A 24,504-nucleotide genomic window follows, 5' to 3' on the forward strand; every position below is an offset into this window, starting at 1 on the left:
ATATTTTGTATATTTGTTCATAAAGGTAATTCTTAGATTTCAGTGTTTATTTTTTTGTTTGTTTGTTTTACTTACTTCCTCATTTTATTTTATCTTTATTGTGGTTTTTATGAGTGTTTTTATGTGCGATGAAGCTACAGTGACAAAGTCATTTCCCTTGTGAATCATTAAACTCTGTCTAAGTCTAAATCTAACCGCGGAGCCTCGACTGCCTCATGGGAATGTGGACAATACTTATCTTTGAACTGGTAAGAATATATGAACTTTGGGGTTTTCCTGTCATAGTTTATGAAAACGATAAAGGAACAGCTCGTAAAATCAAAATGTGCTTTTTGAGTACGTGAAACTGATCCTCTGAAATCACTGCAACAGGCAAACCTGTGAACACTGCTAGTAAAGGCAATGTTACTTGGTCAGATACTGAATGCAGTATTCTGACTAATGTGAAATGTCAGGTGTAACGCCCATAAATATTATTCTATTTATCCATCTTTTTCCTCAACGTCCAATCTCAAATATGGATCAAACAGAGAATAATTCACCAAACTTTAACTATTGAACTCTGGTGCTGCAAATGAATTACAAAGACACAAATCTGAACCATATTATTCACAGTTTGAAGCAGGATAAACTATTCTCCTTACACAGATATCACCTTGAGACAGACTGAATAAAAGTAAACCTACGTACCACATATCAATACAAATGCTTGATAATAACATTACAAGTTTGCACACATTCTGTGGAGCACAGGAGACACCACATCATTACCCAGGTATTTCCGGAAATTACTTTTTGCTCAATGAGAGACATTATCATGTACCATGTGTTGTTCAATGACCTGTCACATATTGTAATTCAAGTGTCATGAGAGAACACTTTCAAGAAACATTGGTAGTCAGTAACTCTGCTGAAGTAACGTTAGTAATGCTAAAAGTACTTGTGACTCAGTCATAACAGAATAATTGCTCCACCAACAGGGGAGGGGGAGGGGCGTGGAAATTTTGCATAACCTGTGGTCTGTATTTGTTATTTCTGGAGTGTGAGACCTCTGCTTATGGTTCATTACTGGTGTAAGCTGTTTGTGTGAGCCTTTGTGTGATTTTTTTTTTATCTCATTATTCTTTGTAGACTGTGTTGGTAATTAGAGCAGTTTTAGTCCTGGCACGCTGTTGGAGGCCAAGTTCAGTCTCGCCTGTGGTGGTGTGCACAGGGGATGGAGTTAAGATTAATTAAAGGCAAGGTTGATGCATGTGTGTGACTTTTGTGAATTGAAATCATGCCCTTACATTACTGAGAAAGTGGGGTCCCCACAAATCACCTTTTAGTCAGGCGTCTTCATGATGTAGGAAAAACTTGTGTGTGTGTGTGTGTGTGTGTGTGTGTGTGTTTGTCTCCCTACACAACCGCATGTAGCGGCCACAGCCGAGATCACAGATCTTGCAATAAAGAAAAAAATAATTTTTCGTTGCATCTGTGAGTCAGTCATTCAGTTTCACATGCATCATCCATCCACGCATCTATTGAAAGTGTTGTTTCAGTAATCAGTTTCCGTTTCTCTCCACAGGATGCCATTTCTCTCTACCAGTGTGAAGTCGTCCGTCCACGCTGCACAGCCTCGCACAGATAAACGGCAGCACCTGAACCGTCATGTCTACAGATTGAGGGGCAGCCACTGAAGCAACTTAAAAAGATATTTTAATCAGCGTTTGGACCCATGAAGTGCACGATACACTCCAAGAACAGATTTGCAACAAATTCAGTTTTACTACTTTGCTGATGGTAGACGTATCACTTCATCTCCTCGGTTCTTAGACCCCTGTTGCCCCATCCCACAGAGCCCCTCAGAGGGGGCGATGCCTGTCTTGCTCAATGCCGATGCCTCCTTCAGCTCCAAGCAGGAGCTCCTGGACCTGCAGGACTGCCCTCCTAGTGGAGTTCCCTTGACGGACACTCCTAGTCCTGTGGATTCCCGGACAGGCAGCCCTCTAGGCTCTGGCCCCAGAAGCCCCGACAGCCTCGGAGGAGAGGACCCACTCCAGCCCCACGTTTTCACCAGGGCTTCGACGCTCTCCGGGCCCATATGCACAACCGAAACAAGATCTCACGTTGACAGTCCCACTGAGCTAACGCTGAATTCCAGTGACTCGGATCAGCTCTGTGGATGGGGGTCTCTGACTCCCAAAGCCATCCAGGTCTTCAACACCCCCCGCTGGGTGCTGTTCTTCCTCTGCGTGGCCTCTTTCCTCCAGGGAATGATAATCAACGGCTTCATCAACACGGTGGTTACCTCCATCGAGCGGCGCTTCGACCTGCGCAGCTACCAGGCCGGCCTCATCGCCAGCACCTACGACATCGCCGCCTGCGTCTGCCTGGCCTTCGTCAGCTACTTTGGCGGGACCGGACACAAGCCCCGCTGGCTGGGATGGGGTGTGCTGATCATGGCGCTGGGTTCTCTGGTGTTTGCCCTGCCTCACTTCACCACGGCGCCCTACATGGTCAGTGTGCCCGAGCAGACAGGGATGTGCTCCGCGAACCGTACCAGCCCATGTCAGGGCAAGGAGCACGGAGGATTGTCCAGCTACCGCTTTGTGTTCATGCTTGGCCAGTTTCTTCACGGTGTGGGTGCTACGCCTCTCTACACGTTAGGGGTCACGTACCTGGACGAGAACGTCAACTCCAACTATGCGCCTGTTTATATAGGTAAGGCTTCGAGGGAGTAATCTCTTTTCTAATCATTAAGATTTTTTTTTTTTTTTGCATTTGAATATAATTCTGAATATGAAAAAAACGATTTTGCAGCAGCATTTCTTTGGTTAGTTTTGTTTTTTATTCTACAGTGAAAGAATCAAAATGTTTGAGGTAAAAATTCTAGTTGGTGACAAAATTCACAGATTATCTACAGCTACTTTCAGACATGAAAATGTATGTGAGTCATATGTAGATGACAAAAGAAAAAAGATGATAGTGTGCTGTAATCACAGCTGAGTGGTTTGAATCTATATGTTCTGTTACTTTTTCACATAAAGAACACTTCACTTTGTTACATGAGTGTCTGAGATCTCTGCACTGGCCACATAGTCGATACTTACCTGAAAAATACTCCCTGGTTATCAATGCTCTGCAGACAGTAGCAGACTTTTGGCAGCCATCTCCAAAATGGCTACTTTCACGGGCAATTTTGAAAAGTTTACAGCAAGAATATCATTTATATTGTTACTGATCTTATACATATGAATAAGGGGTGGAGTTGAACCTGAAAACAGTATTCAGAAAGGCACAAATAACGTGTTTTTACAATTTTTTTTTCAAACAAATAGTTTTCAAATTACTTTATTTATTAGTTAGCTATTCAAACTATTGTCTAATGGTAAATGGTAAATGGTAAATGGTCCTGTTTTTATATAGAACCTTTCTACCTATTGGTGCACCATAATTATTAGAATGGCTAATTAAAGAATACTTATTTTAACACTTACATATCCTAAATGAGGATTTTTACAAACATTTTTTTGCAAACAAACATTATTATAATGATGTTACGAATGCAGGCAAAAGGTCTTGCAGGGTTTGCAGGCTCAAATATTGTTGTAAATGTAGATTTTCCTTTAAGGATATTGAACATACGAATGCTTGACATATGATATGATCAGATTGTTACCACTACCTTAAATTCCCTCTATAAAGACAGGACTAGATGCCAGTAAAAGCGCTTACTGTGTATAAACAACACACATCCTCAACATTTAGTATTTGCTCGGAGCAATCCAAAGAAAATGCTCACCTCCAGCCTTCTTGATCTTCTGAGACCTGAGCTTTCTAGATATGGAGCCCATGAACCGAACAATGGGGCCTTTTTAACTTGTTGGGAACAGGAAGAGGTAAACATTAAACAGGAAGTGTACTGACACACCCTGGCCCTGCGTCTGTGATCTCTCTCGCTCCTCAGGGATCTTCTACACGGCGGCCATTGTGGGTCCAGCAGCGGGCTACCTGATGGGAGGATACTTCCTCAACATCTACACCGAGATCTCCGTCGCGTGAGTCTGCTTTGGGCCACAATAGAACAGAAGAGACTAGAACTAACTGGAATAGAAGAGATTATTATATAAAAGAATAGAACTGGCTGGAAAACCCCCCAGAAAAGACCCGAGTACAAAAAAGCAAACTGGAGAATAAAGAACTCACTAGTGAATAACACACCAGAATAGAACATATAATTCATAATTATACAACAGATGAGATTATAATGACTTAAAATAGACTCATTTAAAATAGAATACAGCTGATAACTGTAGAACAGAAAGTGTATAATTGAATTACATAACGTAAATTACTTAACATGTTTTTACTTTATATTATCACAATGCATGATGCATCTGCATTATTCCTGCCACAACACAGCTTTTTTTAAAAATTCATTATTTTGCAAATTTTTCCATGCATTCCATGAAAGGGGATTTTTTAGATAAAGTGATTCAGACTAATTCAAACTAATTCACTCCATAATTATTGTCTTTCTATAACATAATATACTGTATATTTAACAATTCAGAAAAGAAATGTTGTTTGGGAAAAATAAAATGAAATGATTTTTCATTTTATTCTAAAATATCCATTTAAATATTTATTCATATATATATATTAAAATACATATACTTTTTATTATACATAAGTAGATATTTTAAATATTTTAATGGATATTATAGAAAAGAATACTTTTATTAAAATATTTTATTCATCATTTGACAATAATTCAATATATTAATATTTTTGTTGAGCATACAAACAGTAGTTCATCGTTCATCGTTTCCCGAACAAGGACAGAAAAGGAAAAGGTTCCAGATTCGTTCAAAATTTTTTAAAAACGTGGTCCGTAAATTACCATAAATGCCAGACGTATCAAATGTGATACACAACAAAAATTTAAAAATACGTGGACATTTCCCCCCAACTGTGCCGCCCTCCCTTGATTTCCCATCATAGTTTGTGAACAGTTTGTGAATCCTTGATTGCATAGAATAACACTTTTTAGCCTGTGTTTGTCCCAGCTAACACAGGAACAGTTTTATCCCACTAAAAAATAAAAATAATCCTAGTAAAAAAAAGTACTGTTTTAAATCCCAGTGCCTCGGTTCACTGAACATTAATTAACTAAAACATAACAGACTCACACAGCAGACGAGAACATAATGACTCTAAACTGACTCAATTAAAATCGGATGCGTAATCATAGAACAGAAAAGTGTACAATTGAATTTAATAGACCAGAGATCATTGCAATACAGTTAATTAGAAGAGACAAGGACAGAGCAGAATAAAATAAAAGAATGTAGAAGATTATCTAAAACCCCTGATCGGGTGCAAAGTTTTAGCATTCGGAGGAAGTGGTTCAAACGTTGTGTGTTTGTCTGCGTCGCAGGACGGAGATGACTCCGGAGAACCCGCACTGGGTTGGAGCTTGGTGGATCGGTTTCCTAGCAGGAGGAGCAGCGTCCTTATTAGTAGCGTTTCCCATTCTTGGATACCCACGTCAGTTACCAGGTACCTGCTGCACAAACACACCCTCCCATCGTAGGGTTAAATGCCCCTTTCTGACGCCTATCTCATCTTCCACTTCTCGCAGGATGTCAGGAACATGTGGCCATGCGGGTGTCCGAGGCTCACCAGCTCAAGGACGGAAGTCACACGACGGCATCAGACCCTCAGTTTGGCAAATCAGTCAAAGACATGCCGAGGTAGAGCACTTAACTCCCAATTTAGAAAGCAGGTGTCTCTGGAGCCAAAGTACGAGCTACCCTCTCAACGCTACGTTAGTCTATAGAAAAAAACCTGATCCACTGTCACCTCACAGAGGGAAGGTTCTGGGTTAGAATCTGCCAAGTAGGGCTGGGCGATACTGGGAACTTTGGTATCGATCTGATACCAAGTAAATACAGGGCTAGTATCGCCGATACTGATCCTTTTTACTTAAAATGTCATGATCATTGAATAACTTTGTAGTTATGCCTTTAGTTATTATTATTATGCCTTTACAAGACAAATATTTTAGCTAAATAAACCAGTTTCCATTAACTGATTACAATACTTCCCATTGTACTACACACAGTTGTTTTAGAACAAAAGTCATTAGTGCAAAATAAGAAAAAGGAACAGTGTAACAAAAACATTAATGTAACAATGGAATATAAAGCCAGTAACAAAATCAGCTGAGCAAATAAGTAAACAAAAGCAGCAGTGTAATAATAGACATAAGAATTGCTCAGAGAAGGAAACTGACTTGTATACTAGTCTCCTCAGCCCCTTCCATGTGTTAATAAGCTTAGGACACAGGCAGTTTACAACCATGTTTACTATGAGCTCAGCAACCAGAGTGTAATCTCTTACTATGAGGATTATGCAAGATTATATAGTACTTTATGTAACATGATGATATATCCCAATGAATGAATGAATGAATGCTTTATTGGCATTGTACATCTGTGCAAAGAAAATAAAAAGATAAAAACCCTATTCACAGAGCCACCAATATCCACAATCAAATGACAATAAATACTGTGTGATTTCAAAGGAATAAACTACAAATACAAGTTATTGCACATGAGGTCCTGCTTTTCAGTCTGGCAAAATGCAAAATGCTCCTGAGAAGACAACAGCCACCTGATGATTTTTCTGAGCAGTTCTTGTTATCCTCTGAAGTGGGTTCATGTCCACACAGCGATGCTGTTTGCTATGGTGTAGCGATTGAGTGCCACCAGCAGAGCTGTTCCAGCAGGTTATTGTTGGAGAGCAGCAGTCTGATGAAGAGTCTGGCACCTTCTGACCTAATGCAGCGTTTATCTTCAGAAAAGTTCACACGCTGTTAAGATTAAATAGGTAGATAATCCACACACTCTTTCTTTTCTTTTCTTTCCAGATCCGTTCTGCTTCTCTTAAAGAACCCCCCCTTCCTGTTCCTGTGTTTGGCCGGTGCCACTGAGGCCACCCTCATTGCTGGCATGTCCACGTTTGGTCCAAAGTTCTTGGAGTCACAGTTCAGCCTCAGCGCATCGGAGGCCGCCACGTGGTTCGGTAAGTGACTCATTAAAAAACACAAAGGGGAAACTCTTCTTTTCATTTATATTTCTACTTGCATGCTGCCAGAACAGTTTCACCATACAAAAAAAACCCCCCACATAAATTGAGTCAAAATAGACCCCTTCATGGCCTACGTCACTGTGACATCACAACGCTAGCTGGAGGCAAAAGAGAGGGAAGCTTGAACCGAATACTGTCACTGTCAACCACTGCATTTTCCGTGAAAAATTGTCAAAAAAACTCAGTTTTTAAGTTTTATCACATACTAGTCAGTTACTGTCTCAGAGAGTGAGTGTATTAATATATTCTCTAAAATATGTGTTTCCTTGTCCATTTTTTATAGTGTCTGAGATATTTTGCCTCCAGCTAAGCCCCCACCCCTCAAAAAACTTCACACTGTTTACAAACTGTGAAGGAGTCTAAAGCACAAAATATCTGCAAGACACAGAATGAGAGAATTCAACCTGGAGAAGGGAGGGGAAAAGTCAGGATGGACATGACGAGGACGCCCCAACTAGACCATGGAAGGTGCAGGGCTTAATATACATCTTCTCCTCCCCCCTCTAAGGATACATGGTGGTACCAGCAGGAGGCGGGGGCACCTTCCTCGGTGGCTACATCGTGAAAAGGTTGAACCTGCGCTGTCGAGGCATCATCCGGTTCTGCATGATGTGTGCGATGGTCAGTCTGCTGGCCATCTTCATCTTTCTCATCCACTGCCCCAACGTGCCCATGGCTGGCGTCACGGCACCGTATCAGCCCGATCTGATGGGGGGACAACAGCTGGACCGGTACAGGCACCTGTATGACAAGCCCAGCAAACTGCGCCTCAGGAATAGGTATGTTAGCACCTGTCAGTCACGCTTATTTGGATTCAGTTAAGGAATGTTTATGTCCCCTTCAAGCTTCATACATAATGAATTGTTGAATTGTTGCAAACTGATTTTTCCCTCTCGCCTTTGTCTCCTTTCCGTCCCGTCTGCAGCTCTTCCATAGACGAGAACCTGATGGTGCACTGCAACGCCAACTGTAGCTGCGTCAGGGAGCTGTACAACCCAGTGTGCGGGGCGGACGGTATAATGTACTACTCCCCCTGCCACGCTGGCTGCACCTCCATCAACCACACTGACCCTTCCACGGGCAAACAGGTACAGCACACTCTGTCCGGAGGGAAATTAAACTTGATTTATGTACAGGGCACAGCCTAGTGTTGCTCGCTCCTGCTGGAACTTTTCTTCTGATGGGATGTCCTTCAATTTGAGTTCTAACGAAATGAATGCAAAATAAAGTCATTCATATTTCCAATGCTAATGCAAACTGAAAAAGGTGTAATTTGCAGCAGAGGACTTATGATTATCAGCCGCATATATGACATTTGCCGCAAGTACACTCTGTGATGCACAAAGCTTTTGGAGGAGATGATAAAGTTATCAGATTTATCAGATTACCTGGTAGTGGTTAGTTTGAAGATATTTGGGGTCAGTATAACTGAGCTGAAGGAAGCTTACCAACAAGTGCTCCAGCCATAGAGTGTTTAAAGTAAGATTTATCAGAAGTTAAGGTTCTGAGTTATCAGGATCATTGGTATATTCACAAGTCTATCTTCTTTCTCCAATGGCTGGTGCTCCAATGACTCATGAATGTCCAGAGGCTCTAGTCAAAATGTTCAGGTGGCCTACGATTCTTCTGACACAGCCATGATTAGGGCTTAGTTAAAAATAAATAAATAATTAAATAAATAAAATAAAGAAGCCTCGCACGATGCTCAGCTCAGACTTCAGGGTTGTGCTGCAGAAAGACTCAGGGCTTAAGCTCTGTAAATCCACCGCTGGCGCCGTATTTGGATGAGCACATCCTAACCGAGGGAAGAAGCCCATGTTCAAATCCAGCCTTTCTACTAATGAGCAAAGCTTTTAAGAAGCTGGCATCCACGGTTTGTTCTACGTTGTGTGTGTGTGTGTGTGTGTGAGCTTCACTCCCTGCATGTTGGGATATTGATACATTCATTCTTTAAGATAACATATGTAAAGAATTACCTCCAAAAGCTTAGCTTAGCATAGCTGTTCTCATGGCAACTGTTTGTCATTGTGATTTCGCATCGAATAACCGAAACAAAACTTCTCAGAGAAATGGACACGTGAACATAAATCAGCATTTTATTAAATGCCTACAATGCAGGAAAATGAAGAAACTTGGCTCAAGTCCCGCCCACTAACAAGGAAGGGGCGGGGCTTATTACATATACTGCAGCCATCCACCAGGGGGAGCTCTACCAGTTTTGGCTTCACTTTTGAGGGGCCGTCATGGCGTCCGTTTTCTACGCAGCCTGTATTGTTTAGTGGCAGATTGACCACACTAATTAAACCGAGTTTAACCGAGTCTGTTCTGTGTTTTTAGGTGTACTCTATGTGCAGCTGTGTGGTGGGTAACGTGTCCTGGGGGGGCGAGGGCTTCGCTCTGGCTGGGAAGTGTCCCAGCTCCTGCCACCACATGCCAGTCTTCCTCTCCTTGCTGTTCATCGTCATCTGCTTCACCTTTCTCTGTAGCATACCAGCCCTCACGGCTACGCTCAGGTGGGTGGCCACGACGAAATCTGTAACCCCTTCAATCCAATTCACCGATCAGCCACAACATTGTAACCACTGAGAGGAGAAGTGAGTAACATAAACCATGTTGGGACAATTCAATGTTCTGCCCAGAAACTTTTGGACCTGGCATTCATTCATGGACGTTACCTAGCCATCAGGATGCAGAAAAACAGTTTAGGAACAACTATAAAAAAACATGAAGAACTGTGTTGCCCTCGCCTCCAATTCACTAGATCCCAAACTGATCAAGTATCTGTGGGATGATCCACAGAGGTGGAGGCACAAGGGGAGATTTACACAATATTAGGAGGTGGTCACAATGTTATGCCTGATGGGTGTATGTTAAATGGAACTGCTTGTTGCTTTGTGTGTCTGCACCTGCTGCTTCATCATGGAAAATAATAATAGCTTTTACAGCAGAGTGCGTTTGGACAGTTCCCACTGAGGCCGAGTGTGTTTCATCCATGGCAACCGCAGCGTTTTTAATTTCCACTTCACAGCAACATAATGAAGGAGGCTCTGTGATATAGTCTGTGCAGGATGCAGCCCTGCGTCTAAGAAAAATACACATTTTTGGCGCAACATTTGCTTCTCACAGCGAGGGTTAAATAATTCCCACAACGAGTCAAACTGCGTCCGCTGGTTTTAACGCGTCTGACAATTTGCACTGAGTCATTCTGGATGCAAAAATAACCCAATCAGCCAGACATGTGTCCTCATTATCCACTGCATCCCCACACGATTCAATTTATTTTAAATACGTAAACACTTGTTGCATACTCAAGTTCTTTTCATGCACAAACACAGCCTCAGCATAAAAATGCATTACAGGAGTGAAATATGTAGTGAGTTTAACTGAGTTTCTGACTGTCACTCAAAAAAAAAAAAAAAATGCATTGGCCAGTAGTGCAATGGATAAATGCATCACTTTCTCATGTTTCCCCCAGGGGATGAGTGAAGTATTTTCTTTTTATTCTACATGGTATAAACCAGCCTTAGAATGCACATGACCTGGCAAAATTCAGGCTATGATCAGTAAGTCATTCTCATCCTCAAAAAGGAAATTGTGATTTTGTGAAACCCCTTCAGAAAAATATCATGTTGTAATTAAGCCCAGGATGATTCAGAGCCACATTTTTTATGACAGCACCAACACCTCAGTAATGATTCAAAAAGAGACGGAAAGACCAAAGCAGAAGCACCAGCAGATGTGGCTTAGGAACGTGTCAAGCTGTGTTGGAATAAAGTTAGAGAATCATTATCTCTACATGTCTGACAACAATGTCCTGCGTAGGTGTGTGCCAGACAGCCAGAGATCATTTGGACTCGGCATCCAGTGGATTGTGGTGCGCACACTCGGTAGGCTCCCGCTGCATTCTCTCTGTCATTTCTACTTTTTTAAACCGAAACCAAAGTGTTTTCTAACGTCAGTCTGCACTGCTGTGTTCCTGGCAGGTGGTATCCCAGGACCCATAGCCTTCGGCTCCGTAATCGACATCTCCTGCTTGCTGTGGCAGGATCAGTGTGGTGAGCAGGGTTCCTGCTACCTCTATCACAACTCAGCCATGAGCCGGTACACACTGGTCGCCGGGATTATCTACAAGGTAATGCTAACCAGTGGTGGGCCGTCAGGGCCTGCAAGACCTTCTCAGCAGGCCTTAACAATATCTGAATAACTGACTTAATTATATTTTCCATGAATACTATTCAATAATTAAAATGTCTATTTGCTTCCTTTCCTAGCTTTTCCCCTCGTTGCGCTGCTTCCAAATATGTATTTTAACATAAAAGCTCTCATCCAATCACATTTCAGCCATGATTTGTTGCTAGGCTCAAATAAATCTGCCTGGAGGCCTTCAGAATCAGTTCTGCAGGCCCTGTGGCATAAAAACAGTGTTGATCAAACTGTTGCTTTAACCAATCCGATTTTGTGTTCAGGACACCAGGGCAGGCTAGCAGGCGCACGGTGACGTCAGCATATTCACGCCCTTTGATTGGATAGTCAGAGTGTGGCTAGCCAGAGCTAGCAAACTGAATCTGTTGTGAGCTAGATGAGAAAAAGGGTAGTTGTGTTGATTTAATGCTGCTTTGTCACTGCACGATGGCTGACGGAGGAGAAGAAATGGATTGAGTTGAGAATTTATGTCAAAGTCATTTTCAAGATGGACTTTTCAAGAAAAGCTGGACATCGTTAAGAAAGGTTGGGCAACTCAGATGCTACAGGAAAGGATTTGTCAGCCACTTTTAGTCCACTAACTAGGAGCAGTATCCCTGGGTCACAGGCTCAGAGGGAAACACTATTTTTTTTCCATGGGGGGTGGGGTGTATAAAACAGGAGGGCACTGAAGGCCTAGGTGGAAAATGCACTACTTACCACGCCGATGCTGACGCACAAGCTAACAGAGCATCTGATGTAGAATCCAGATCTGTTCTGCAGTCAGATTTTTTTTGGAAACATTTTGCTAGTGCAGTAGGATTTCATCTTGTGCAGTTTCTTTAATTTCTTGCATAATAAGGGCGTTTCCAGCTGCCAGGTGCTGGTGAGAAGTTCTGTTGTCCAAGGATCAAAGGGAATAAAAGTTGTACAAATCCTGTTCATGGTTTCCAAGCTCATAAAAGACATAAGCGCCACTTTTCTCAGAAGTATTTCTTATCTTCTCTTGAAACACTCAAACATTAAACCACAGCTTGTCTGCTGCCGGTCACTTCTAAGGAAGTCAAACGGATTTTCTCTGACTCAAAGCATTTTAAACTCCGTCTTACAGCAGCTCTTGGCAGTTTGACACATGACGGCCACAAGACTTTGGAGATGATTTTGAGTCTGTTTCACTCATCTGGACTTTATTTCCTCTGTGGCAACATTTTGTTGGTTCAACAGGGTTTTATAAACAGGCCTGACTGTAACCACAAATAAAAGTATAAACCAAGTTGGAGCAAACGTGCTGCCTTGCCGTGGGCCTATAAACATCCCATGATAAAACATTCTTCATTCTAAAAGAATATGTGATGTTAAAATAAACATTTTTTCATGTCATTGGCCATAATATTGACATATTTTGGCCAGTGATTATCAGACATTTGCACCATCTGAGCAACTATTCAGACCTCACATCAACATCTGTCCGGTGGAATTGCACGTTTTCAGTTTTAATTACAGATGCTAACACACTGAGGACGTATTTGAGAGTCAGTCCACATGTGGAGGTGGTCCGGCACATATTTGACCTCATTCTTTTGGTTAGTGTGATGAGTCCTGGGTTCCATTAAAGACCAACTGCTGAACAGAAGGGGAGTTGAAACTTTAAAAAACAAAACAGAAAAAAGACAGACCAATAGAAAAACGTTTTTTTTAACTCTTATTTTAAGGGTGCTTGACACGCCTATGTTCAAGCGCAATGTATGGGCTGCTTGTGGATGTGCCTGTGTGTAAATCTTGCTGGGGAAAAGAAAAATCCTCCTGAACTCAAGACCTTTCCTCCTCCCTCTCATCATCACCTATCCTCGTCTTATTTCAGGTTTTGGGGACGATGTTTTTCCTAGTAGCCAGCATCTTGTACCAGCCTCCGCCGGAGTCACCGCAGAGCAGCTGTGAGAGCACCGACCACGGTCTGGGACACGGTTGCGACCTGCCCATCAAAGACCTGCCCGAGGACGGCGTCATCGTCAACCTGCACGCGAGGTTATGACGTCAAGACGCCTCGTAGTAGCCACCGATGGAGTGCGTGAGACAAACAGCCCCAGAATGCCTTCATGCACACACTCACACTAACACACACACTTTTTCTATAGCACATTATGACTCTTGACATGCTGCTCTTTTTGGAAAAAAAAAAAAGAAATCCTGCTTCGGCTGCATGTGTGTGCATCTGAGTGTTTGGTTGACAGGGCTAAGCCACACACTTCGTTTTATTTATGTACAAGAAGCATCAAAAAAGTCATCAGTTCATGAGCTTTTAGAAACTGATTTCATTTCTGTTTCATGAGACTATGAGACGTCTGACAACTACTGTGTGTGGTGCGTGAAGCATTTATATCCATCTTCTTCTTCTGTTCCGTCGACTTTATTTTCTACCCACAGACGAAGCCATGGCCTAATATGCTGTGCACAAATATCTACGGCCGGTTATAATCCAGTCCTTTCATTTCACATGTCTTATTTAAGGCCAACAGTGTCAATGGGCCCTCGAACCTATTTCAGAAAGTATTCAGAACCTTTTTTTTTTTGCTCGCTAGTAGTTGAATTAATGTACTTTCGATTTTTCAAATAGCAGAAGTATCCAGACCTCAAATGAACCCCTTTGGCTGGATGTCAGGGCTTTGGCCGATTGGCTCATGAACAATCAGAGACTTGTCCTGAAGCTCCTCCAGCTTTGTGTTGGCTGTTTGTTCCAGGCCAGCGAGCGCGGTGCAGAAATGAGACATCCAATCCTGGGTCGTCTTTGAGGTCCTCCCTCGGGATTCCGTCATGCGTCACTGATGGTATCAAAAACAAAAAAGTGCCTGAAATACCTGCCCCAAGGAGAAGAAGTTTAATACAGTGAAGCTAATTCCAAGTGGAATTGTAGGTGTCTAATTTTTAAATTGGCTTCCAACATTAAGATCAGACTAAATCTTCATTCCCACAGGATTAGTTTTGCGTGTGATTTAGAACTTACACCCCTATGTCTGTGTTTCCTGTGGTGCCTAACCCCAACCCTAGCCCTAGCCCTAACCCTAACCCTTTGCACAGGATCTGGGTTTAGATCCATCGTCTGATTGGGGCCTTTCTTTCTGTGTGGAGTTTGCATGTTCTCCCTGTGTCTGCGTGGTTTCCCTCCGGGTACTCCAGCTTCCTCCCAATGTCCGAAGACATGCTTGTTAGGCCAGACCAGGATATATCCTGCCTCTCACCCAGTGACAGCTCTCTCAGGCTCCCGACCTCCCCATCGCGACCCTCCAGAGGAGAAGCGATTCCAGAAAATGAATGAATGGTTATGATGTCTCTGCTACTCTCCACTTCACTCCAATACAGTGTGCAGAGTTAATAGCATGCCTTTTATTCCTCTCATATTTTTAAAATTAAAAACATGATGAGAATTCACAAACTACCTGGCAGTATTTGAAACATCTCCACCTTTACTGACATTAATCTCTTTACTTGATAATTATCAAAGCCTGAACAGACGTGTGGGTGCAACGTTGGTTCACACAGTCTCTCTTGGGATCAATGCAGCCTAATTACATCGTGTTGTATTTATTTATTTAGTTTTTCTTATGAATGTAAATCCGCAAAACGTCAAAAAGCATAGGGGTATAAAATGTGTAATAATATTAGCAGAAAGAAAGTAGCAGAGACGTCATAACCAAGGACAAATTCAGTCACTTCTATAGAGAGTTCTTGGACTTCAATGCAATTCGATGCAGTTTGGAACGAATGGTCTGATACTTTTAAGTTTTAGTTCTGTTTGCAAAAATTCTAAAATCATGTTTCCACATGTTGCCATTGAATCTAAATGAAAACGTGAAGAAAAAAAACTAGTCTGAATACTTTCTGAACTTATACAATTATGAATGATTAATATGTGACAAAACAGCAGCACAAATACGTCACGACTATATTTTGAATCAAAAAAAGCACATGTGTATTTTTGATAGCTACAAGACAGTTTTTTGATGCATCGTGGGTCGTATTTAAATTTCAATGTAGTAAACAGACGGGAAGAAAAAAACCTAACTGCGATGGACTTGAAATCCATGTACATACAGATAGATTACTCTCTGCCAAATTAACAGCAACAGCTCCGATGCTTCTCTTCGGGAGAAACTGCATTGCTGCACTTTAACAAACTTTAATGTTTATCTTAAAAAGGGCCGCTGACAGCAGCTTTTTAAAACGGTCAGATGTTGCAAGAAAATGACATTGTGTTGTAAACTAATTCAACTCGAGGTTAAAACTTGCCATGAATATGATTCACTGATTAACTTAAGAAGCCAGACCGACTGATCAGGCCCCCGCAAAGATCTCCAGAGCCAATGAAATTGCCTGGGTGGGGCTTCGTGCACAGTGACATTTCTAATAAAGCAGCTTGACTTAAAGCTTATGAAATGTAGCTTTTCTCAAGACCATGTTAATTTACAAGTTCAAGTCAGATTTTGTGAGCCGTGGCCAAAAGTTTTGAGAATGACACAAAGTGTTGGTTTTCACAAAGTTTGCTGCTTCAGTGGTTTTAGATCTTTTTGTCAAATGTTACTGTGGCATACTGAAGTATAATCATAGCCATTTGTAAATGACAAAGGCTTTTATTGACAGTTACGTTGAGTTTTTGAAAAGAGTCAATATCTGCAATGTTGACCCTTCTTTTTCGAGACCCTTATAATTTGCCCTGGTCAATTAACTTCTGGGCCACATTCTGACTGATGGCAGCCCACTCTTGCATAACAAATGATTGGAGTTTCTCAGCATTTGTGGGTTTTTATATGTCCACCAACCTCTTGATCTACTGCAAGTTCTGAACGGGATTAGATGGACCCAAAATTTCGATGTGTTATTCCCCGAGCCATTTAGTCATCTCTTTTGTCTCATGGCGGAGTGCTCCATCATTCCGGAAAAAGACATTATTCACCGCCAAACTGTTCTTGGATGGTTGGGAGGCGTTGCTCTCGGAGGATGTTTTGGCGACCCCACAAATGAATGGTCTCAGGATTCTTTACTGTTGGCGTGATGCAGGACTGATGGTAGCGCTTACCTTTTCTTCTCCAGACAAGCTTTTTTCCAGATGCCCCAACCAATCAGAAAGGGGATTCATCAGAGTAAATGAGTTTCCTCAGCAGTCCAGTCCCTGTCCCTGATGTATTTTCCTGGAGAGAAGTGGCTTCTTTGCCGCCCTTCTTGACACCAGGTCATCCTCCAAAAGCCTGCAGATGCACTCACGCCTACCTGCCACCATTCCTGAGCAAGCTCTGCACTTATCATGCCCCCGTCCTGCAGCTGAATCAACTTTAGGAGACAGTCCTGGCGCTTGCTGGACTTTCTTGGGCGCCGTGAATTCTTCTTCACAACAATTGAACCTCTCTCCTTGAAGTTCTTAATGAGCCAATAAATGGTTTATTTAGATAAACCCTCTTAAAGGCAGCAACATCCTCACCAGTGAAGTCCTTTTTATGCAAAGCAATGGTGACTGCACGTGTTTCCTGTAGGTAACCATGGTTAACAGAGGAAGAACAGTGGTTTCAAGCACTTCCCTGATTTAAAAGCTTCCAGCCTCGTTTTAACAAACACCTGTGTTGACTAGAGAGTCACTGGCATGATGTTAGCCGGTCCTTTTATGGTCCTTCATTTTCATCACTATTCAAATTGACATCATCAAAAATGAGGCAGCATACTTTCTGAAAATTAATACGTGTCATTTTCAAGAGTTTTGGCCATGGCTGTACCTGCACTGCTAAATAACCAACCTCCCGCGTCCAAACTTTTTTTTTCCTGATAACGCATCTGCAGAGACCTGCTGGGCCAATCAAAATGTTCGGTCTGGTTTCTATGTGGTGATGGACAGAAGAGCTACAGCAACTCGGCCTCATACGTCAACTGAGCATCATGGAGTTGAATTTATTTACAACTAGATGGCTGGTTCTGGTTGGTTGTTGGACTATTCAATTGCTTGCCGAGGAGTTTTTCTTTCTTTCTTTCAGTTTAAACACATTTGAAATCCAGATGGCGCACTACCAGACTCATATTCTGAATTGCTACCCGAGGCTTTGGCCCTGTGTTTGCAGCAAACATTGACGCAATGTCTGGCTGGTTTTAAACGCTGATGTCAGAAAGCCTTTAATATTCTAGGAAGCTGCTTGTAAGCTGGGTCTGTAATGGCCGACGCACAATTGGCAACTCACACAGCATAAGAGAAAAAAAAAATAAATCACAGCACTGTTATCTGGACCTAGTTATCACAGTACTGTAAGTACACAAATGTGCCAAAGCAGCTTTGCTTAACAACTCTTGCACTTGTTATTTTTATGTTTGTTTTGTTTTTATCATTTACCTTATTTATGCAAATAATTTATTGATAATGTTTAAGCTTTTACGTTAGATTTTTGCATCAAACAGGAATGCTGCCCTGGCTCCGCCCCCTTGTCCTCTCATCTGTACCGTTAACGTGATATGAAGTGAAACACAACCTGCTGGATGTTGCCTGTTTTGTTGTTGTTGTAGTAGTTCTCTGTTCCAGCTGATGTCGAGGGGTTTTTATTTCCATATGAATGTATATATATGCAGTCATCCTAGCTGTGCTTTTACGTCCCTGAGCTTTGACGAACATGTAAACTGATTTCTATTCATTTTTTTATTATTATTATTATATTGTTTTTGATTTTTGGTACTGTATAATTTTTATTTTTATTTTTAAAGGGGAAAAAAAGAAATGAAGGAAACGTTAGACTTGAAATCTATTATCTTTTTACGGAATGATTCTAAGATGTCAAGTGTTTTCTAATTACAAAAGCTGAACAGCAGATTGCTTTTGCATCTCTTGTGTTTCTTAGTCATTTCGTGTGAGTGTCTCTGGTCTGAAAAGCTTAGACACATACTGTATTACGTCCAGCCAACGGTTCCTTTACTCAATAGGCTCTAACTCAACAGAAATCCTCCCAGCTGGGTTCATGTCTGTGATTATGAAAGGAGTCAGGTTCTAGTACACTCGTCCACTTCATTACTTACTGGGGAACTTAATGCAACAAATCTATGGAAGACCTAAGCGGTTATATTATTTTTTCCTGTTTTCCTGTGATAACGAGTTAATTTCCTCTGATTTTTTGAAATCTCGATATATTTAACTCAAGCGAGCTGCCCTTAAAACTGGTATTAATGTCAAAATAACAATAATAATAATAGCCTAATGTAATAGGTCTACTGTAAGTGAGCTGTTTTTTTGTGCTTTTACATTTGCTGGGTAACGTTTCTGGAGATGTTGAGAAAACAGAGCTTTGTTTTCTGAAGATCTCGAGTTATTTATTTAAAACCATTTAGGGCTTCCATACAAATCCATCATTAATACGTATTCTCAAATTTAGCATCTAATGCTATATGCTACCATTCACCAGTAATATTCCTGAAATAAGGTTCAATACACTGGAACCAATCTGTAATTGAAGAAACATGTAAAATAACTAGTAATTGTATCCAGAGCACTGATGCCTCACAGCAAGAAGGTTCTGGGTTCTAATCCCTCGGCCAACCGGGGCCTTTCTGTGTGGAGTTTGCATGTTCTCCCTGTGTTTGCGTAAGTTCTGTCTGGGAACTCCGGCTTCCTCCCACTATCCAGAGACAAGCTTGTTAGGTCTGCAGAGGTCAAGCGGTTACAGAAAATGAATGAATAATTTCAGGGTGTTTAAAGCGAGTCAAACACAAACACTGTCAAGTAAGAAGAATGACCTCCCTTTAGCACGTCCAGTTTGAAAATAAAATAGCATCAGATGACATTTAAGTCCCTGAACAGGTTTACATACCTGGGAGATGCAGCCTTTTCAACTCCACGCTTCAGACGTGAGAGGTAAGTGAACATACTTATTAAATGGTTCTTGGTGTCATTTCATTGTTGGTTCTTGCCCAGAAGAGTTCGCATACGGTTTTAATCTGTAATTAATTTATAGATAAATATGAGGAGTAAATATGTGGCCGTGTAAAAGATCGGTAGTAAAAACCAATGAGCTGACACTGGAACTGATGCACACCTTGTGGAGAAATACTTTCATGTCAGCAATGTTCTCCAGGAACTGAAGAGGACTCACCACGATATGCAAAAACTCCAAATGAGAAAAGTTTTTGAACAAATGGACTCATAAATCAAGATACCTCAACACAGCGGTGAGGGCAGAGATCACCGACTCGGTATAACATTCACTTCCAACCACTAGGTGGTGCTACGCAACCATGTTTCAAAGCCGCCACCATCCTGGCTTTAGGGACCACAGGGACCACTCTGTTAGATGTCCTTCCCACGCCTGTAATATTAAATATTAATGCAGAATAATGACGTCTAATGTTTAAATGCAGCTAACATAATAATTATGCTCCAAGATACAGAAACTAAACATCCTGGGTTTGAGTGTCTCATACAGCATCTTAACCTGAGTGTGTATCACAATTCTCTTCTATTATACGGACGAAGATAAAGAGGAGTGACTGGAAGGATCTGAATCAGCATGCAAAGCATTTATAGGCTGCGTGGGAGACATCATAGGTCATATTTTATTGGATTGAGCTCTAAATAAGTCCATGTTCCTTTTCCTGTCACTCTGACCTTCTCGAGCGAGCACACATTCCTGTGAGTCTTTGTCCGTGCTGCTAAGTTACAGCGAGGCCTGGGATGTGATGGGAAGCATCGTTCAGGAGCTTCAGAGAAATTAAATGTGCATCTTGAACCGCGGGCGCCCTAAAAGGGAAGAGGCCTGCTGCTGTGGAAGCTCTGACACTGTGATTCACGTTGGAAACATGAAAAGAAAAAAGTCACGTTACAGGAGCTGTATTCAGTAGCTGCTTTACAGTGTGTTAGTGATGAAGAAGAATCTAAATGCATATATTTTGTCTGGATTCCCTGGTGGAATTTATCCACTTGCAAATCACTGGTGAAGAAAGTGGACATCTTTGAGAAATAAAAATTTAAACCTAACGGGTTATTCATGTTTATGAATAAACAAAGTTGCAACACAGGATTTCTGTGTCTGATGTTTAATCAGATAGAAATGCATTATTTATTACAAATCTTTTAATATTAAAGAGAACACATTTTAACCAGGGTGCATAATTCAGAGTATATCAACAGTTGCTGCTCCAAAAGGGTTGGACTCTAGGACTGTATTGGAAATCCATTCTTGGGATATGGATTTATTTATTTATTTATTTATTTATTTTTTAAACCAGATATCTGATCCAAATAAACCAGTTTTTATAAACTAATGAAAATATAAAATAATTTAACATTATGAAAATAATTCCCTTTTTGCTACACACAATTGTTTTAAGAAAAAGGAACAATGTAACAAAAATATCAACACAAAAACAATGGAAAATAAAGTCAGTAACAAAGTCAGTTGAGCAAAATAAGTATAAAAACTGATTGGGTTTGGGCCTGTTTATTCCGACTGAGGTGTTTATATGGAGCAGTTTTATTCGGTCGGGGCTTCTAAATCTAATTGTAATCAGAATATTTGTCTGAGTGTGAACCCAGCGACTCCACAGAGGCAGAGCTTGAGAGGATTTGCCACAAGCAATGAGATAAACTGCACAAATCCAGGCATGTAAGGCCAATAGAGACTTACCCAAGAAGTTGTAAGTGCTGTCAAAGCAACTTATCTAAAGTACAGAATTAAAAGTGTGAATACTTAATAAAAAGGTTTACACTGCAAAAACAGTATTTCTGGAAAAAAGAAAAAACTCAGCCACTGGGTTAAACTTTTTTTGCTTGATAATAATTCTTAAAATAAGCACAAAGTCCTTGTCTCTGAACGAAATATAAGATGTATGTCTTTGATAGAAGACTTTTTTTTTTTTTTTTTGCTTTTTTTAAAGTTGCAGTGTAGTTTTCAGAAACAGCCCCAAACATTTTTCTTATTTCCTTTGACAGTTCGTAGATTGATGTAGCCGGCGGCTTAGTTACCACACGGATGTTCACTAAAACACTTAAAGGTCCACCAGTGTAAACATTCTCCCTATCGCACAGACTTGTAGAACAACATAATCACTCTGGAGTGTTTGACCTTCCATGCTCCAGGCCACATACTTTGAATTCAACATGCCGAGCGCAGCCTGTTTACATTCTGATCAACGTGGTGGGCCGGTGCAGCACTCAGACCCCAGTACGTCACTGTGATGGAGCACCAGCAAACTCAAAGCAGTCTGTACTAAAACATGGAAGATAAAGGTTTTCATGTATTTCTCATCACGCAAACAATGGAGGAGAACATGATCCTTTCACAAGGATCAGTTATTACAAAAAGTGAAAAGGAATAAAAGAGAAGAGCAGCAAGGAGGTGAGTGACACAGTGAAGCGTATATTTATTCATTTAAGGAATTTTAAGGATTCACTTTGTGTGATCTTGGATCAGTCCAGGTTAGTAATGGTTTGTCAGCTTTACTGCACGCATTCAAGGACAAACAGAAAGGGGACTGGTACAGTACAACGTGGACTCATGATAATAGCACAGAGAGGCACCGACCCTGCTGCATATTTAAGTCTTCCAAGTCCCACAACCTCAACGATCGCATAAATTCATCCTTCTATACTCTTCAACCTTTATCCGAGTTCGGTTCGGGTGGGAACAGGCTAAGCCAGCAGCACAATCCAGTTCTTCCTCAGGGATTCCAAGACGTTCCCCAAAATCCCTGATTTCCTTTTGAATATTTCCCCATTTTGATAGCCTACCCGCTCAGCTGCTTCTGCCTTTATCCAATCATAGTTCAGCCGTCACAAGTTGCACTTGTGTTGCTCACAATAAAATTGCAGGCAACTGAAGCTTGAAACACATGATAATGATGCTGTTCCTTTAAAGGACTCATATTATGAAATATATCACTTTATGAAGGTTTTCTACCAGTAATATGTCCCTATAGTCTGTGTATGAGGCCCCAGAAGTAAAAAAAAGTTGTTCCCTCACTTCCTTGCTCCACTTTTTAGCAAATGTGTGTTCAAACAGGCGGATCTGAGATTTTTCCCTTCTTGACATCATGCAGGGAAATAACCACTCCCTCCAGTAGTGGATACTGCCTTAGCCCCGCCTCCCCGAGAGATGACCCCACCCTCTAAAATTTCTCCTTGCAAACACAGGGCAAAGGTGTGTTCTGTTGTTGACTGCATCTACAAACCATAACCATTACTCTTACAGCTAGCAGAAGCTAGCATTAGCTATGTGGTAGTAACTGTAACAACACATACGAACAAACTAAGACACAATATTTTTAACTAACAATTCAGAAACATCCTGCTGCAGCTGCAGAGTCTGAACTTGTTCAGGAACCTCTCCTTCTGGGTCAGATTCTGGTTAGTCATAAATCCACAATAGACACTAGCACATGGCCAGGGAAAGCCTCTCCCCTTTTGAGAGGGGCGTGGACAGACGCAGCTCATTAGCATTTAAAGGTACAGTCACAGAAGCAGCCTGTTCTCAGTAGAGTTCACTAGAGACACTTTTTGACTGGTTGAAATTCAGGACCAAGGCTGAACTTGAGGTAATTCAGTCAATGAAAACAATGATCTTGGACCTCTGACACTGATATGAAATTGTTGAAAAAAAAACTTATAATATGAGACCTTTAACCAATCACATCTCAAGTTGGTACTTTTTGGCCTTCTCTGTTCAGTGTTTCCGCGTCTTTTGATTGGAAAAGTAAATTGTTCCATTGTTATAGGTATTTTTTGAACCCACGATGGCGGTAGAGGGGAGAGGCTATCGATTTGTTTGCATTGTTAGTGGTGGTCTTTGAGGGGAGGGGCCTCTGTGGATCATCCCACACATATTTAATCAATTTGGGATCTAGTGAATTTGGAGGCCAGGTCAACACCTTGTGCTGTTCCTTATGTGATTTTGTGTTGTTCCTAAAGTGTTTTTGTGTCTGTGTCAGGCTGCATCCTGCTGGGGATGGCTGCTACCATCAAGGAGTGTCATTACTATTGGGTGGGGGGGGTGTCTGGTCTAGGTCTAGGTGGGGGCTACGTGTCTAAGTAACATCCACACCAATAAATGCCAGGATCAAAAGTTTCCCAGAAGAACATTAAATTGTCACAAGATGGTTTTAATGTTATTTACTTCTCGTGTCAGTGGTCATAATGTTGTGGCTGATCTGTGTCAATTAGCCAACATAAGATGGATGGATGTCAGAACAGACCTTAAAACAATGTGATTTATTTGCATTAATCTCTCATTAAATATCAAAAATATTTTTATTATTATTATTATTATTATCTTTTTTATATATATCTGCTGTTTTCATCCCAGTGCCTTAAATAAATAGAACGTAGTTGCAGAGGAATAAGGGGCTCCAATGATGATGTTCATGACTTTTTAAATAAATTATTATGTCTCTAGACTCCGTGCACCGAAGACCAGAGGCAAACAAAGATTGTAGCGGTGAAGGTAATGCTAAGACGGATGACAGGAAGTATATGTGTGTGTGCAAAAATTGATCCTCGGAGCAGAAAATTATTGTTTTCTATCACTGTGTTACGTTAATGCCAGACGACAGCTGGATGAAGTATAGACAGCCACGTCAAGAAACTAAAAGAGATTTTATTTTTCCTTTCTCTGGAAATAAACACAGCATCGTGCTCGTTCCTTCCAAAGCTATCAGGCTGCTCCTCTATCAGCCGTCACTGATTCCCAAACTGAAGCTGAACACACGTCAAGCATGAAACAAAGAGCCTCAAGCACAACAACGCGACCCGTCTCACCTCAAAACATGAATTTATTCCTGAAGATTTAGAGCAAAACACAAACACAACGGTCACAACAACGAGCCTCGGAGAAGAGCTAATAGTGAGCTATGCTCTCTGAGCTAACAGGCAGGAGGCCTCTGGGGCACTGAGAATTTATGAATTGTGCAGCTTCAGGCTCAAAAACAACTTTTCATGTTTTCTTCCATCACTCCATCTGTTTTTATTTGTTCTTCTGAAACATGTTTTCTTGTGAAACACTGAAAGTGAATTGTGAGAATATCAAACCTACCACTGGACTTTTTATCTTTATCACTCACTCCTTTTATCACTGTCTGAATAGTTTCAATAGTTCCATTACTGTTGGTTCGGCCATTCAACATGTTACAGTATTTGTAATTAACTACTTATGTTACCTTAACTCTTTTACGACGTGATAC

The 24,504-nt window shown here is 41.2% G+C and overlaps 1 protein-coding gene across 2 annotated transcripts in view; it reads left to right on the forward strand.

The window, feature by feature from the left end:
* slco4a1 (solute carrier organic anion transporter family, member 4A1) overlaps positions 1–18,152 on the forward strand; it is a 34,374-nt gene extending 16,222 nt beyond the window's left edge. For both annotated transcript variants that reach the window (XM_047611442.1, XM_047611433.1), the window contains 11 exons: positions 1,568–2,703; positions 3,950–4,040; positions 5,423–5,544; positions 5,627–5,738; positions 6,917–7,071; positions 7,646–7,916; positions 8,063–8,225; positions 9,475–9,650; positions 10,960–11,024; positions 11,121–11,269; positions 13,181–18,152. In XM_047611442.1, the coding sequence (XP_047467398.1) occupies positions 1,857–2,703; positions 3,950–4,040; positions 5,423–5,544; positions 5,627–5,738; positions 6,917–7,071; positions 7,646–7,916; positions 8,063–8,225; positions 9,475–9,650; positions 10,960–11,024; positions 11,121–11,269; positions 13,181–13,351 (2,322 nt within the window). In that variant the 5' untranslated portion in view covers positions 1,568–1,856 and the 3' untranslated portion in view covers positions 13,352–18,152. The remainder of the gene's footprint in view (positions 1–1,567; positions 2,704–3,949; positions 4,041–5,422; positions 5,545–5,626; positions 5,739–6,916; positions 7,072–7,645; positions 7,917–8,062; positions 8,226–9,474; positions 9,651–10,959; positions 11,025–11,120; positions 11,270–13,180) is intronic.
* The last annotated feature ends 6,352 nt before the right edge of the window (positions 18,153–24,504 follow it).

Source organism: Mugil cephalus, chromosome 1 (assembly GCF_022458985.1).
Source record: "Mugil cephalus isolate CIBA_MC_2020 chromosome 1, CIBA_Mcephalus_1.1, whole genome shotgun sequence".
In the NCBI taxonomy this organism is placed as follows: Eukaryota; Metazoa; Chordata; class Actinopteri; order Mugiliformes; family Mugilidae; genus Mugil; species Mugil cephalus.